This window comes from Danio aesculapii, chromosome 25 (genome assembly GCF_903798145.1).
Source record: "Danio aesculapii chromosome 25, fDanAes4.1, whole genome shotgun sequence".
Lineage (NCBI taxonomy): Eukaryota > Metazoa > Chordata > Actinopteri > Cypriniformes > Danionidae > Danio > Danio aesculapii.
The window spans coordinates 10,759,109-10,776,950 of NC_079459.1; the positions used below are offsets into that span (position 1 = coordinate 10,759,109).

At 34.9% G+C, this 17,842-nt stretch overlaps 1 protein-coding gene across 2 annotated transcripts in view; it reads left to right on the forward strand.

Annotated features, from left to right (window-relative positions):
- The window catches only part of phrf1 (PHD and ring finger domains 1), a 34,330-nt gene that overhangs the window by 13,344 nt on the left and 3,144 nt on the right, over positions 1–17,842 (forward strand). Inside the window, exons 5-14 of one of the 2 annotated variants that reach the window (XM_056452179.1) lie at positions 2,050–2,133; positions 2,755–2,885; positions 3,571–3,662; positions 5,331–5,488; positions 9,548–9,680; positions 9,798–9,910; positions 10,603–10,796; positions 10,941–11,063; positions 11,874–12,028; positions 13,243–16,182. In XM_056452179.1, coding sequence (XP_056308154.1) covers positions 2,050–2,133; positions 2,755–2,885; positions 3,571–3,662; positions 5,331–5,488; positions 9,548–9,680; positions 9,798–9,910; positions 10,603–10,796; positions 10,941–11,063; positions 11,874–12,028; positions 13,243–16,182 — 4,123 coding nt within the window. The remainder of the gene's footprint in view (positions 1–2,049; positions 2,134–2,754; positions 2,886–3,570; positions 3,663–5,330; positions 5,489–9,547; positions 9,681–9,797; positions 9,911–10,602; positions 10,797–10,940; positions 11,064–11,873; positions 12,029–13,242; positions 16,183–17,842) is intronic. The other variant, XM_056452180.1, reaches the window with a different exon arrangement.

Consider the following 17,842-nt stretch of genomic DNA (forward strand, 5'->3'; position numbering starts at 1 on the left):
ATTTGTGTTGGAGCAAAACTCTGTAGGGACTCTGGCCATCAAGGACCACGTTTGCCTGTTCTTGGTTTATTGTAAATGAGGTAGTATTCTGTCTTGCATGTTGTAGTAGATTAATGGCTTATAAATGATTGAAGTACAGTGTTGTGCAAAAGCCTTTGCCTTTGGTCTTTGGTTTAGCAATGGATTAATGACCATTAATAAATATCTTTCATTATTTTCTACCAATAAAACATTAGTTGGTGGCTGTTTACCTGGGAGAGGAATAGAGTAAATATTCTAGTAACACAAACTGTGTGTATCTTATGTGAATAAAGCACATCATCCAGTTAGATTTACATTTACATTTAGTCATTTAGCAGACGCTTTTATCCAAAGCGACTTACAAATGAGGACAAGGAAGCAATTCACACAACTATAAGAGCAGCAGTGAACAAGTGCTATAGACAAGTTTCAGGTGTGTAAAGTCTAAGAAGCAAAGCATTAGAAAATTTTTTTTTTTTTTTTTTTTTTTTTTTTTTTTTTTTTTTGGAGAGAGAGAGAGAGGGCACAGTTAGTGGTATAGCCAGAGAGGCAGTTGCAGATTAGGAAGGAAAGTGGAGACTAAACAGTTGCGTTTTTAGTCGTTTCTTGAAGACAGCAAGTGACTTTGCTGTTCTGATGTAGTTAGGGAATTTCCAAAATAATTATTCATTGCCATCTCTATAGACATTTACATGCATTTTGCAAACCTTAAATGGTATGTTTTTCTAGTAGTTATGTGTATTTAGCTGTCTGAAACCTAAAATGAAGCTGCTACTGGGAGCTGATAAATTGTGATTTATGACAAGAATGAGCCTCTTTCTATGCTTCACTGCAAGCCATCAGATTTGAGCACATGATGGTACGCGCTCTGAATGTTCTAATTACCCCAGTGTGATCGTACACTTATAAGGGCTAATGCAATCGGTCACTGATTTTGTGCATGTGTATAGAGAAGGAACCACAGGCTGGCTTATGTGCACTCAAGATGACACAGTATTTTGTATTTCCATTGTTTTTCTATGTAAACAAGTACTTCACAGATGTGCTTGACCTTATAAACTTGCGTCTTTTGCAGCATCTTGCACATTGGTGCTGTGTTTTAGAACACCATATCAAGATAAAAGAATTTCAACTTTTACATGGAGCACAACTCATCAATTTCAGGTCCATAGCAGTGGACCAATCAGAAAAACTCGGAGGCGGGGCAAGCGTTGCAAGCTTTTGTTTACAGTAGAAAGGATGAGGCACTTTTTAAGAACCATTCCTAATTTCACACACAAAAACATGTTCTGTATGAATGGCCCTAAAGTTGTTGCATTGCAGTGGTCTTTTTCTGCATAACTCTGGCTCATTACATGAACCAAACCATAATGCCTGTAACATAAAAGAATATCCCAAGTTTAGGACCTGACATTGTCCTTTGTACTGAAATAAAAAGTTTTAGTGACACCAGGCGGAGAAAATGGCATATTCTCGATTGTACCTATTTTTGATGTTGTATGTAGGTTAAGTAACGCCTCCATAGAAGAATATAAGTGCCTGATCCTATTGCTCAGCCTACTGGGCAGGATTGGATCAAGCCACAGCAACAAGTCATTGAGGTTCACTAAACATTTGGTTGTGAATTAACATAGGTGCACTTAAACACCCTGACTTTTTACTGATGTAATGGGATGTCTCTTTTCACCCTGGTAAACATCAATAGTGAATGCAAAACCTTCAAAGGGATTTTCATTGTGCAACGCAGACATATTCCTCACATGAACTGACGGGGAGACGAAAGCTATTTACTTATCAGAACAGTTATCCAATCATAGCAGCGGGCCTTTACTTTCAAGCTGACTGTGCACACCGGCCATAAAATCTGCTTTTTTTTTTTTTTTTTGAGATGGCCTCAAACCAGGGTTGAAAAAATGATTTTGAAAGTAATAATACATCAGATAAATTTATAAAAAGCCAGTTTACAACCCCTTTAACTACAATAACTCTGGTTCATAAACAGTAATGTCACTCTTTTTTTTTCCCCAGAATGCCAACTCCTGCCCTGTGGACCGAATAGTCTTTAGTAACATTATCCTGAGAAAGTGCCATGGTGGGAAAGTTAAAAAAAATGTGAGTCATGTAACGCATCTCATCGAAATAGCTTTACACATGGTTTACACCAAGAATGATGCTAGTAAAAATAATCGTTCAACTTTACACCAACTAAGGTGAAATTTTTTTTTTTTTAAGTTTGTGATTACCTGTCAATGTTTGTTATTGGAAATTAGCTGTAATTGTTTTTAATGATTCCAGTGGTATTGTTCCTCCATTATAATAATTGTATATATGCTGCATGACATGCGAATGACCTAAAAGATTAGTTCACCCCAAAATTTAAATTCTGCCATTTGCTTTTCTTAATATTGTTCTAAATCCTTAGAAATGTGTTCATGTTCAGAACACTAATGAAGCTATTTTAATAAAAATGAGGGATTTCTGTATCTCCATAAGTCTTCTGAACATGAGACACGCTTTAAGATTAAAAACTAAATTTAAGCTTTTTTTGTTGTTGTTTATTGTTGTACATTTAGCAAACATGTTTTTGGTGTGTGTATTTCTGCCATTTTGACATGTCTCTTCCAACATCAATACTATGAGTTTTTATTTATTCATCTGCTTAAATCTCTGAATCATGATTTCCAATTTCAGTAAGGCACAGAGAAGGTCAGAGAGAATTGTTTGTTTGCTTAGATTGCAGTTAAAAAACCTGTAAAACCTGCAGAGGAACAGGTGGAAGTGGATTTAGATCAGACCAGCTGTGAAATTTGCGGAGGTCGAGACCGTGAAGATCGCCTCCTGCTATGTGATGGATGTGATGCAGGGTAAGAAATGTTTGACAATCTCTACAATGGGTCTTCTATTGGTGCATACGGTTGCTTTTTAATAAAATTGTCTGCAAAATACAAAGTCCATGTCAAAGGAAGTTATTATTTAAATTAGGCTTCTACCAGTATCAAATTAGTTGCATTTGCTAGCTGAATCTTTTATCACAATATAAAAAAGTTTACTTTAACCGGTATAATTACAAATACTTTCTTGTGTTTATATATGTTTTTAACAAATAAAATTCACTTTATCTTTCATGAGTCTTCAAATGAGTTTTCCAATTAAAGCTAAGGTGTAGAATGACCTTTTTCTTGTTTTTTGTTGTTGTTTTTCACTTTGCAGTCCCCCACTTTACAATGTTTTTGTTTGTAGTTTTTATTATTATTTTCTATCTAAATCAGTGGTCTCAAAGTCAGTTCCTGGAGGGCCACAGCTCTGCATAGCCTAGTTCCAACCACCTCCAACTCACACCTGCTGAATAGTCTCTAGTAGTCTTGAACACCTTTATTAGTTGGATCAGCTGTGTTTGATTAGGGTTGGAGCAAAACTGTGCAGAGCTGCGGCCCTCCAGGTATCGAGTTAGAGGCCTATTATCTAAATGATGAGTGATCGAAACACCAGACTTGGTTTTAGTCTATGCATATACACGCGTTCACTTACTTTCATTTTTTTTAATGAAAGGTACCATATGGAATGTCTCACACCACCTTTGGATGCTGTACCTGTAGAGGAATGGTTCTGTCCAGAGTGCATCGCCAACAACCGCACGTCAGGTTGTCTTTAATTTTTTTTTTTAAATGACTCTATTCTTAAACTTTACTTCAAAAACGTGTTATTTAAGTAATTAAGTTTCACATAAAACTCTGGAAAATAACCTAGTAGATTTATGCTGGGATTGTTTCATTTTGGATCATTCGTGTAATTTTTTTGGAATTTGTGCATTAGTTCAAACACACCCCTTAAAAATCCTATGAAGACATAAAATCAGATGTGATATATAATATACACGTCCAAACATTAGCCTGTATATATATGTATATATATGTATATATATGTATATATATATATATATATATATATATATATATATATATATATATATATGTATATGTATATGTATATGTATATGTATATGTATATGTATATATATATATATATATATATATATATATATATATATGTATATATATATGTATGTATATATATGTATATATATTTACATATATATATATATATATATATATATATATATATATATATATATATATATATATATATATATATATATATATACATATATATACATATATATACATATATATATATATATATATATATATATATATATATATACATATATACATATATACATATATATACATATATACATATATATATATATATATATATACATATATATATATATATATATATATATATATATATATATATATATATATATATATATATATATATATATATATATATATATATATATTCCATATTAAAAACAACATATTTTTTAGGAAGTAAATGTTTTAAGAAGACCCCTAAAATGCTTTGTGAATATCTGAATAGAATCATTTGTTGTCATTTTGAATGGAATCGTTTTCTTTATGAATTCTATGTTTAATGGTTACTGTTTAATGATTAATAAGAATGCTTAATATGGCTTAAAATACATTTTAAGTTGTTTAACTGATGGCATTAATCAGTTAATCATTAATAAGCATGGGTGTCTAAAATAATCTGTGTTGATTAGTGTACTTTTATTTCTGCTGATGCACATCACAGAGAGAAGCCAAAAAAAAGTACACCGCAAAAGTAGTGATAAAATGGTTAGCAGACAAAAGCAATAACATTTTGCAGTGGTCTAGCCAGAGTCCTGTCATAAATCCAATTGAGATTCTGTGGAGGGAGCTAAAGATCAAAGTGATTGCAAGGAGACCCTATAATCTGAAGGAGTTGGAGATCATTACTAAAGATAAATGTAGACAAATACCAGTAGAAACATGCAAAAAGCTGGTCAGGAATTATAGGAAGCGTTTCATTGCTGTTACTGCCAAAAAGGCTTTTCTATTGATATGGGTACACCACTTTTTGTTCAAATTAAAATAAAAACTGAGCATCTGAACACAAGTGAAATTATTTATTTATTTTTTAATGCTGATTTAGTGCTTGTGGAAATGGCTAAACCAAAAGGTAATTTAATGTTTTAATTGTCTGTTAATAATGAAGACATGCTTTGTAAGGTCACTGAACTATGAAATCTATTAAAGCGTAAAAGCCATACAAAATATAGCCATACACATATTTTTTTCTGATTGTTGTTTTTCAGTGCTTAAAATTCGGGTGTTAGAATTGCAACAGTTATTTAAAAATGTTATTAGTGTATTCCAAGTTTTAAAAACCACATTTTGTTTCCTAATTGTTTGGTCAAGGTTCTGAACAAATCAGTGAGGAGGAGAGCAGCTCTTTTCCCACCACCAGCCATTCCCGGTCCAGACCGACACGTGCTATTGCACGGACCCAGCAGAGCGAACGAGTTCGGGCCAGTGTCAACAGACATCGTATCACACAGGCACGCACAGCAGAGCAGGTTTGCATGATATTTTTGCTTTGCTTCATAAGTGCATAAATGCTGATGCACTTAACTAATTTGCTAATGGGCTGAGAAGAGTTGAGAGTTGTCTCACTGTGATGTAGGGCTGGTCAATTAATCGATTTTATTAATTAACTCAGCTGTATAGTGTACATCAAATTGTTTGAATGAAAATCTGTTTTCAATGCTCTACTCTGGGCTTTACCATAGAAACACACAAACAACATGGCAGCAAGCAGAGAAGAACTCAGAGAAATGTTGCCCTCTATGAAATGAAAGTGAACTTAGCAGCACAAGCAGACCCACAAAAAAGGCATAATTCAGGGCTCTCGGTCACGCATTAAGAGCAATAAAAGGTAACCTATTAGCCTAGCATGTGTAATTAATATAAACTGATATAATGCTGAATAAACGTGGAAGTGTATCTTCTTGTTGAAATAAACAGTACTAGATAAGAGGGAAATGGATCATCTAGAAACCCCTTTTAACGGTCAGTACTTTCACTGTAGTCTACTTTCATTGTAAGTTTATAAAATGCGTTAACTGATATTATTGTTATAAAAGTCTTGTATGCAATTGTAAATAAATCTTGTTAAATTTGATCTTTAATTGACAGCAAGCAGAGTTCTTAAGGGGACGGTTTTGTATTTTTAGTTTTTTTTTTATCCTATAATTATATGATTATTATATGCTGAAGCTAATTATATTATCATATGCTTAAGCTAATAAACACTTTTTTTGATTGATTTATTGATTGATTGATTGATTGATTGATTGATTTTTAATTGATGATTTAAAAAGGCCATATTGCCTAGCCCTACGCTTGGTTTAATGCTTTAACAACTGGATGTTTGGATATGGATGCTAGAAGAAATTTAACACTTTGATGTGGTAAAATCTAATAAATTTACTAACATATTTTTAAAATTGTAATGAGTAAAGTTTTTAAAATTTAAACATTTACTTCATGTAATAAACTGGGTGGAAAGAGTTAAATATTCATATTAATTTACTTGGTTGACATAGGTCGACATAGCCGGGAATGCCCACAAAACCATCACATTGCTTTATGCTGTAGAGGAAACCATTTGTTAGAATGAATTGACGGAGAGCTTGTTAGGCATTTATCTCTACTTTTTGATTTATATATATATTTATATATATATGATTAGATTTATTTATTTATAGTATTTATTTATTTATATATATATATATATATATATATATATATATATATATATATATATATATATATATATATATATATATATATATATATATATATATATATATATATAAATAAATATATATATATATATATATATATATATATATATATATATATATATATATATATATATATATATATATATATATATATATATATATATATATATATATATATATCCCTAAGGAGGCATTCGAAACAGATGCCTGAGCCACCTCAGCTGACTTCTCTCAATGTGGAGGAGCAGCGGCTCTACTCCAAGCTTCTCTCGAGTGACAGCTCCTCGCTCTATCTATAAGGGTGCACCCTGCCACCCTGCGAAGAAAACTTGTATCCAAGATCTTTTAAGCATGTCCAATGACCAAAATGCTCAATTCTTGCTGCATCATTTGCCTCATTCTCGTGAATAATGCCGTAGGATGTCTGATTGCGTCTATGCATTGACTTAACATGTAAATCACTCACACTTGACGATTTATCCTCTGGTGTGACCATACCATATGCCTTTATTTCCTCTTGTATCTGGTTATTCAGATTGATGTGTGTTTTTGGTTTGTACACACCAGCTATAAATGTATGTGGGACTGCTCTGTGCAGATGAGACTTTTCTTCTCATCTCACACTTCACATCACATTAGCAGACTCTAAATACTTGTACAGACATCTTACAATAAGAGGAACATCTGCACCTTGTCTACTGATCCCAATAAAAATATTCCTACACCAGCTGTAGCTGACTTCACTCTTTATTTATAAGTCTCATGCAGCAAATCCAATGACTATTCCATCTGGCCAATCGTTATCTGCATGTCTTTATATGTGGCATTTTGGTAATGGTACAGCCAAGCTGAGCCGAGCCTAACATGCCATTACATGCTGCTGAAATGCCCCTTTAGTGAGCGAGGATACCAAAAGGCTGATGGTCTTTATTTGTCTGGAAGAAACCAGGCTTTGATCATCACCTGGTCAAAATCATTCCTACATTGATACATGGTTATGGCAACATCATGCTGTGGCAATGTTTTTCAGTTACAGGAACTGGGAGAGTAGTCAGGATCAAGGAAAATTAATTCAGGAATGTACATTGACATTCTTGATGAAGCCCTGCTCCAGAGCACTCTAGAACTAAAACTGGGGCACGGTTTCTCTATTAACAGACCAATGACAATAAACAATCAATATGATAAAATGTGTGGCTATGGGATTTTTTGAATATGCTTCATTGGTCCAGCCAGAGTTCAGACTTGAACCTGAATGAACATCTCTGGAGAGATCTAAAAAAGACTGTCCCCCTATGCTCCTCATGCAACCTGATGGTAGGGATGGGGAGTCAACTCCAAAAGAGTCTATTCCCTGACTCTCAATGGACCTAGTGCCGAAATCTAAGTGGCGAAGGCATAGACTCCCAGAGTCTAGCCTGTTTTATTTCAAACCCTCCCGAAATAAGCAGTTACATGATACAGATATACAGTTCAATCCCAAGCATTATAACATCGAGAGCGACTGCTATAAATAAGGGCTCACGCGTTTTAGGCTTTCGCTTGCTTTTTGAATTTCAAGACCATGAGCTGTTATAAATGTTGATAAGAAATAAAGTTGTTCTTTCTTCCAAATCAACAACTGACCAACAAAGAATACGACAAAATTAATATTACTTTCAAAAAGGGGATTTTTCCAACAAACATATAGGCTGTGATCAAAAAAATTATGTATGACTCGCTACTTTTTTTTATCTCGCATTTATGGCGACAACACAATGAACAAATTTTACAAACAACACACAAAGTATTACTTAAACTACATAAAAGTACACTTTAAAAAATACTACAATTGCCTTTACGAAAGAAAGAGAGCTATATGATGCAGTCTTAGACACGCTGCTTTTATTTTGAATTTGGTTTTGTTATTATTTAGGTCAGTGACCTCCAGTTCTGCACATTTTCAATGCCTCCTTTATCAAACACACCTGATTCAGACCATCAGCTCATTAGCAAAGACTAAAAGACCTGTAATGGTTGTGACAGAGAAAGGAGACATCAAAACATTCAGCAACATGGTGGTCCTTCAGGAACATGGTTGAGAAACATAGTTTGTGTATGAGTTTTGATGGAAATTGTATTTTTTTGCTCATTAAATCAAATTTAACAATTTACCTATTAATTTGGTTTTCTATAGGTTAACAAGCATCAGTTGCTATAAAAAACTTAAATTAACAACCTAATTTTGAGGCGTGCCTTGCATACCTGTCACTATGCCAGTATAGTATTTTTCACTCAGTAGGTCTACTCTATCATTATTCAAGTATCAAGTGTTTAGACTACAAGAGATATTTATTTTATGATTTTTAAAAGGGTTTGTCTTCAGGCTCACTTGAGATGTTTAATTCTCATTTGTTTTGAAGTTGACACTTTTTTTCGAAAATGTTGATAATAAAAGGATAGTTTACCTTTCTCCAAGATTAGGTATTGCAATTTTCTTTATAACGTGTATATATAATTTGGTGGCAATGCCCGTACATGTCGTCATTTAGGTTATCTAAATGAAACAATTAAGATTATATTATTATTAATTAGCAATTGTTAATATAAATTTGCAAAGATTTCAAACAAACTTCCTCAAATTGTAATCATGGAGTACTGTTTGTACAATTTCTTGATTTTAAAATTTTAGGCAACAAAATGTAACAAAAAAGTGCTGTGAATACTTTCAGGGTGCACTGTAAACTCTGGAAGATGCATAAACAACAAACTCTATTAACCTTTAAAGATTAATTGTGCAGAACTCCAATTTCCATGAGCAAGCTGAGTTCTTGTTTGTGTGTGTTTTAGCTTGCTCCCAGATATATGATGCAGTCCACATGGTTGGATGAAACCATCAATGCTGTAGTGGCCGGACTCAACACAGCCGTGTATGTCCGAGACTTGACCCCACGCTCTAAACCCCGCCGTAGGAGAAAGACAGGTTATAAAATAAGCCACCATTTATACTTTTAATATTTGTTTTATATTTTTACTTCTCTGTGTAAGTTGGGGGTGGTTCTTTTGTTCCTGTTTGAACTGAATGTGATTCCCTTACTAGTTAAAAGAAGGAAAAGCAAAAGTAAATCCTCATCAACCTCAGGTGGGAAACCAAGCAAGGGAGTAAAGAGACGGAAACGTAAAGTCAGGAGGTCAAAAGTGAGACGAAAACTGGTGAGTTCTTGGTAGATGTATTACCAAGGTTTTATGCATATTTTTTATGTTTTCGTAGCCTGATTTGTTTAAAGTTTGTTGTTATTTTTGGTTGATGAAATCTGTGATATACAGTGCTTAGCGTTTATGAGTACACCCCATTTTGAAAATGAATATTTTAATCCATTTCTCAGGGAATATGGTAAATATATATTGGTGCGTTTGAGCAAAACAGCTTTATTAAAATAATATTTTAGTCACAAAACATCTTTAGAAATAGAAAGATAATACATCTAAATTCATGCAAAATATTGCAAAAAAATTACAAACTACATTTGAACTAAATTGTATATTTTTTGTTTCTCTTGATTTTTGCTATTTTAAAAAAAATGTATTTAATATTTTCCCTAACATAAATTTGAGCTACTAATTTTTTAACCATTATTGTAAGTTATTTTGTTAGATTAGCTCCAGATTTGGCTTCATTACTGACTCAACGAATATATATGCACAAATATAATATTATAAGGCATCCTAAAGAAAATGCTAATTTAAATGAGAGATTTGGGGGGGGGGGGGGGTGTACTCGGAAATGCTAAGCACTGTAGATGTTTGCTGATTGTATGTATTGTTTTCACTCCTCTATAAAAAAAGACATGAAGTTTGGTAATAAAGGATAAAAGTGGTAAGCCAAAATGTTTTTTCCCCATGAGGTGGTAAAGAGGGAAGCTAATTCCAGAGGCCGAATTGCACGGAGTCTAGGAATTAAGAAGCCCAAGTCTGGTTCCATCATTCCCTCAGTTTACCGGCCTTCAGAGTACAGTTTAGGAAATATGCGGGCAGAAATTGGAGCAGCTTCCCTTTCCGTATATGGAGATCCCTTTGACCTGGACCCTTTCAATGATAGGTGAAGTTTCACTAAGCTTAAGTTTAATGGGGTTTTTTTTTTTTTATTAATAATAAAATTATTATTTTTTTGCTTATATTTGTCAAACTTTTTACAGAGTAAAATATTTTCTAGGTAAGTCATTCTTGAAATATATTTTGTTAGGGAGGATGAAATTCAAGTTTCGACACCATCCTCTGTTCTGGATGCTAAACGTCGAGGTCTCTCTCGCTCTGCATTACGGTCCCATCAGCCTGTGGCCAGACCCATATCTGCCAGTCTCTCCAGGTAACTAGTATTGAAGAGGAAATTACTCTTTAATGTCAGAGCGAAGAAAACAGATTTTTCTTAATTCACGGTGATGAATATTTGCACAATAAACACTGACTACATTTATCACGACATCAGTAATCGAATTATTTGCCTTAATCTAATTAAGTAAATTATAAGATTATGACGTTTACTTGAGTTGCTTTTTGAATGTTGCTTTCATGATCCCGTTTTACATGTTATAGCACATAATCTGATTAATGTTGTCTCATCACCATGCTATCCGCATTTCCTCCGGAGTTTTATGTGATTTCGGGTGTTTCATTTTTAATTTGTCGACTTACCTGCTGTTTGGCAATTTCACTTTCATTCGGGAAGATTTCATGCATGCCCCCATGACAAACGAGATATTGGATGCAACTGAACTGCTGAAAGAGTGTTGTTTTAATGGAAGTTCATACCGCATGCTGAATGTAAGAAAAAAACTTCTGCATTTAACAATGCAGGTGTATGTGCACTATCCTGTCACAAAAAAAGCCCTGCATGACGGTAATAATTCGATTAGGGTGTTTACATGTCAGTATTGCACTTCAATAATGCGACTAAAATCGGCATACTCCACATGTCTTAATTCGATTTCTCTTTAGTTCGATTATGACCTTAATCGGATTAAATTAATAAAAAATCACTATTTACATGTTAAACTCTTAATCAGAGTATTGTCTTAATCGCATTAAAATCGAATTATTGGTGTCCATGTAAACGTACCCACTGAAAATGTTCTCAATGTTAATGGATGTGTAACTCCTAGTTTGTGGTGATTTCCAGGCAAAGTGTGATTATCCCACAAGTGGAAGATGTTGCAGAGGAAGCCCCTGTTTCAGACCTCCTGGGGAGTATCCTCAGTGGTCAGAGCTTGCTCCTAATGGACAGTTCTGATGTGGTCATTAACCGAGATGGTTCCCTTAAAGCAGCCAAATCTGGTAAGTCATGCGTTGGAGGCTTTTATCTAAGTTACCACCACTGTTGGTACCCAGTTTAACACTGAGTTTGGTTTTGCAGTATACACTACAGAACATTAAACTGGGTACAGCATGACTATTTATGACGATTATACAAAATTTTCAGATTACCACATCATCCTTCTGTGACATCACGATATACGATATACCGCATGTGGGTATGGCAGTGTTATGTTTACTTATTTGCTCATTTATTTAATCTTTTTTAATTGTATTTAATAGCCTTTTAATTTAATTTTTACTTATTTAATCACAAACTTCCTTTGCATTATGTTTTATCTGGGAAAATAATAAAATGCAAATCACAGCACTCTTCCAGCTAAATAGACTCTGAGATTATTATTTCAAACATATTCAATTTATGTGGGTTATGCTTGGCCTGCGGGACTGCCGAAACCTGGATATATGTAAAACACCTGGATGAAAGCAAAGGGAAATGACATTAATCTACACACAAGAAGAAACAATGATGCTATAAGGTCTTTTTAGATGGGAGGCGGAGGACTCACCGTCCGCGGGAGAGGTGTTTTCTCTAGGTTTTCTTCAGTTGAGCATGGCTTCAGATTTGATCATCATCACAGAAGTAATAATCAACAAGGTTACATTTGTATTTGCTAAAACCTGAGATTTTGTTTCCTGAAAAATGTGAAATAAAAAAATATAATGCAGTATAATATAATGCATCTGAAAAAGATGCCTTCTTAATGATTGAAAAAGCTGCCTGGTGGCCAGTAGCAAACAATGGAGTGTGTTGGACTAAGTAATTTCACCATTTCAAGCATTTTATCTGTTATGTTCTTGTTTTATCTGTTATATGGCAGAATATATAATATAGGTTTATAGTGAATGTCAATCAAATTATGTGTTTTGTACTTTTCATTCCTTTTGCTGTTCTGAATTCTATTAGGTTTAGAGGATTGTGAAACTCTCACTTTCTTTGCACTTTGCATGTTTGAAACATGTGCTTTTAGTTGAATGTGATGCTTAGACACTAGAGTTTGAGTGTCAAATACACTGCAGATTTATTTTTATGAATAGGAATAGTGGGATCAAAACACTTAAAACACTCTCAGTAACTGTGTTCTATTACAGTTGCCGTTTTTTTTATATTTACAACATATGGTACCATTAGCCCTGAATAATGTATATCTAATCTACATTTTTTTTCTTTTCAGTGTCCCTTTCCTTGCCAAGGAATCCAACCACAGATTCAGGAGAAATGGGGAGCACACCAAACTCCGAAAGGCTCATGCGCTCCTATGGAGAGGCTGATCTTTCCTCCAGCCCATTGAGGGAGCCTCCACGAGTACAAAGTTCCACTGGATCCAGTTCTACATTACAGAATCCCACATCTCCACACATACATGCCCCACATCTTTCTCGATCTCAAATTCATCCTGTAGGATATCCTCATCTGCAGCCTGGAGCTCCTCACAGACCACCTAACTTAAACCTATCAAGACCTGGAAATGGTCAGTTGAGCATCAATGGGGTTAGAAATGAACCCCTGTCAAGGGTGTCAAATGGCTCTTTTGATTCTGCCCCTCATGACAAGGATGGTACTGCAAGACATACACCTATAAGAAAGGACCCTCCTAAGCCTGTTTGGGTGGATGTTTCTGTATTGCCAAGGATACCAAAAATTAAAAGGGATGGTGGAAATAAGAGTAGTGGCAGCAGTAGCTGTGATTTGCCTGTTCCTTCAGGGATAAGTTTAGCAGGAAATTCCGGTAGGAAGCAGACTGTTGATAAACGAGAAACTGGTACAAGTCAACAAAACAGCACATTGGATGTGCAAAAGCAAACAGTAGATAGAACTGGTGCTTCTTCATTTTCTAGTTCTTTCACCTCCACTGCATCATCCTATAGTGCCTCTTTAAACTCACGCCCATCATCATCATCCATCAGTTTTCGTATAAACTCTAGTGGAAACCCATGGCAAGCTCGACGACTTCTGGCATCAGGAGGGGCTCTGTTTGGAGATGATGAGGAGTCAACAAAAATAAATGATAAAAGTAAACGGAAACTGTTGTCTTCAATAAAAAAGGAAAAAGACGAAAAGTGTGAGGTCTATGACCCCTTTAACCCTACAGGGTCTGATTCCTCTGATAATGAACCAGAAGTTGAGGGTCTTGACGATAATGCCAAAAATATTGAGTCTCAAATGCCAATTGAAGTTTGTGAGGATATCTGCAATCGAATCAAAATTGAGCCTGTGGATATTGACCCAGATAGAGGATCAGAAATTTGTGTAAAATTTAAAACTTCCGCATGCAAACCATGCAAACAGTCACCACATCATTCAGATCCAATGAATATTTGTGTTCCTTCAGGAGCTTCTGTTGGTTTTACAAAATGTGAGGCTATGCTGGAACCTACTAGTTGTAAAACATTAGGAAGCTCATTTTTGAAAACTCAGGAGTGCACCAGATCATCATGCACTGACAGAAATGTGAAGTCGGAGCTAAATTTTAAGATTGAGGCTGAACCATCACCCATTAGGCCCCAGTCAAAGTCTCTTGAAGAGTCTCTATCCAATCTACAACAAACTTCACAATGTAACCTGGTATGTAAAGAGCTTCCTTCCGTCAGTGGTGTTTTGAATGCTACTAACATAACGGTGGACAAGGAAGAAAAACCTCACCAGTCCCAGAGCAAACATAAGGAGTCACCATCAAACTATCAAAGCTTTCCTTTTAAAGATTGCCACAAAACAGAACACTCAAGATTGAAAGAAAAGAGAAGGTCACACTCAAGGTCAAGAGATTGGCGGCGATCACGCTCAAAGTCAAAAGAGAGGCAGCGCTCAAAGTCGAAAGAGAGGAAACATCTGCATTCAAGAGACAAGAGGTGTTCAAGTTCCAGCAGTAGAGAGAGGAGGACAAGTGGGAAAAAAGCAATTTGTGAGAGAAGCGACAATAGAGGCAGAGAAAGACAAAGGAAAAGGCCAAAAGAAAGAATGTACTCCCGATCTCGTTCATATTCTAGATCTAGATCACGAGAAAGAAAAAGCATAACAAAGTGTCAGGGTGACACTAGGTTAAAAAGGCAGAAGTCAGAATTAAGATCAACATCTAGAGAACGAAAAAAGCGGGGGGATCAACTAGATAAATCTTTATATAGAGAAAAGAGCTACCAAGAATCTACAGAGCCAGTGTCCATTGGATTACATGAGGCTTCTGTTGGTGCAAACAAGACTACAGAATCAGTGAAAATGGAGAGAGATGCAAGACTGTGTGACCGTGAGATTATCTTCATTAAACCATCAATTAAAGAGTTGGAGCCTCCATCTGTGAACAAGTCTCATGGTCTTGGGTCATCAAAACATGGTGACTGGTCTAGAATATTTAAAGATGGCGAGGATGGTGTTTCTCTTGACCTGCTTAAGTCCACAGAAATTAAACAGGAGGAACTTTGGCCCATTAGTGCTGTCAGTGAGTTAAAAGACATCAAAAAGGAGGATGAACTCCATTTAAGTTTGTGTAGAGAGTCGGATGGTGTTAAAGAAATAAAGACAGAGATTGAGACTGTAGGTCTCATTAGCAAGGAATCACCAGATTTCAATAAAAGCAAGTTGAACAGTCCTGATTTAGAAAAGGCCTATGCTGGTTTTCAAGATGAAATAAAAATGCAAGAAATGATCATTGGAAAAGAAAAGATAAAAACTGAGCAAATATGGCCTAACAAAGATGAATCACCAAGTGGTGGCGACCCTCTTGTCATCAGTTTGGATACACATGATATAGATGCTTTGGACATTAAAAAGGAGCCCACTGAGTCTTATCATTTGCCACCTTTGGAAGAGGATAAGATGATGTCAACTCTTCAACCACCAGATCTGCCAATAAAGCAAGAGCCTGTTATTTCTTCTGATGAAGATATTAGTGTTGATTACTTGATCGATAATTTGGACTTTATTAAGAAAGAAATGGGTGAGACCTTTATGCCTGACTCGGCAGAAACTACTAACCCCAAGTTTTCCATTCCCAAGTCTCCAGCAGGGAATACACAGATAACTGAAACTGTTCCAGCTGTTTTGAAGTCTAAATCTCAGGGAAAGAGAGTTACTTGGAATTTGGAGGAACCAGTAGAACCTCAGTCTGAGAAATTAAGCAGTGAGTACTGCTTTGATTCCACACATATAGTTTTGCTCTCTTTTCACATTTAGTATAAAATCTTTTGCAGGAATTTGGTCTTTGGTGGTTTGACATTGACAATTTCTAGATAAGAGGTGTTTTTATTCCTTCTCCTAGAGCACCACCAACCAAAGGGGTATTGCACAAAAGCAAGATACGGCATTAAGCTGGGATTTTACTATCATACTATCCCGGCTGAATTTGGCCTTGACTCAGTTGCATGAAAGCAGGCTAAACCAAGTTACTACGCTTGTCCATTTACATATATTTTACATATTTTCCAACTATTAGAATTAAAAATGTGTGTCCAGACTAGTAGCAATATATTTATATGTTCTTATATGGCCATTTCAGATTTAAATATTAGGAGGGGAGGGGGGGGGGGGGGGGGGGGGGGGCAGATACATACAAAAAACATAAAATAGATTAATGATTAGAGAAAAAATAAATGCAGTGCTCAGCATAAATGTTTTAAAATTAAAAAAGAATTATATTTTTATCCATTTGCCAGTTAAATTTGACTATTTTGGTGTACAAAGAAGTTTTTTTAAGTTATATCTATTAAAATAAGAGTTTGGTCACTGAACATCTTTTGGAATGGAAAGTTTTATAAATTCAGATGTGTTATTGTAAAAGAAAAAAATTAAAAACTAGAATATTTCAACTAACTTTTTTGTGTTATGATTTTTCCTGTTTAATAAGATTATATTTAATATAATTCTCTAACATTATCTTAGGTTTACCAACGTTTGGACTTTTTGAAAAAAACATTATTAGGATTTTTGGATCTTAAGTTGTTTTGTTAGATAAGTTCACCTTTGTCTTTAGTACTGACTTACCTAATTTATATGCTCAAATATATTACTGTATAGAAAATATTAATGTAAAAGAGAGATCTATGAGGGGTCAACTCATTTATGCTGACATTATGGCATTGTTAGAAAGAAATAAAGTCTAAATGAAGTGATATGTAAATGAACAGAGATTAAATAAGCTAGATAAAATAAAGTAAAATAAAAGTTATGATAAATGTCCTGAGTATGATGAATGTTTACTGATCAAATTTAAGGCAAAGTGAATAACTTTTTTAATAAGTCTCCTTATGTTTCCATTAAATCTCTGTATAAAAGTAAAGGGAGTTCCAAAATCAATCAGAGTTACCAGATTGATGGGCGGGAGCGGCATTTTTCCAACATGTTACCTGACTGGCTCACATCAGGTTTTATCCATACTTGCATTGATTCTGTGATCAATTCCGTGGTCTGTTAACAAATGTCGTGAATGTGCACCTATCCTGGCTATCTACATAGGGCTTGACATAGCGCCTCGTTCCGATCTTGAATCAGCAAACGTGCTACGGACTAAGCCATGAGGACCCGATTAAACTAGGTTAAACCTGGCATTTTCTGTTATGCTGGCTGTCTTGATTTCTGTTTTGTGCAATACCCCACTAAAAAAGTTTAGCTTAAACCTTTCCCAACATGCTTGACTGAAAGTTTAAAGCCTTTTATAGGTGTGTTTAGATGAGTGGAGCTAAACTTTTTTGGAGATTTGGAGATTGGCCTTCCAGGAGCAGAATTGAACACCCACGGTGTCTACTTTTTTATGTTTAAATGGCAAATCCTGCAACTGTTGAGAA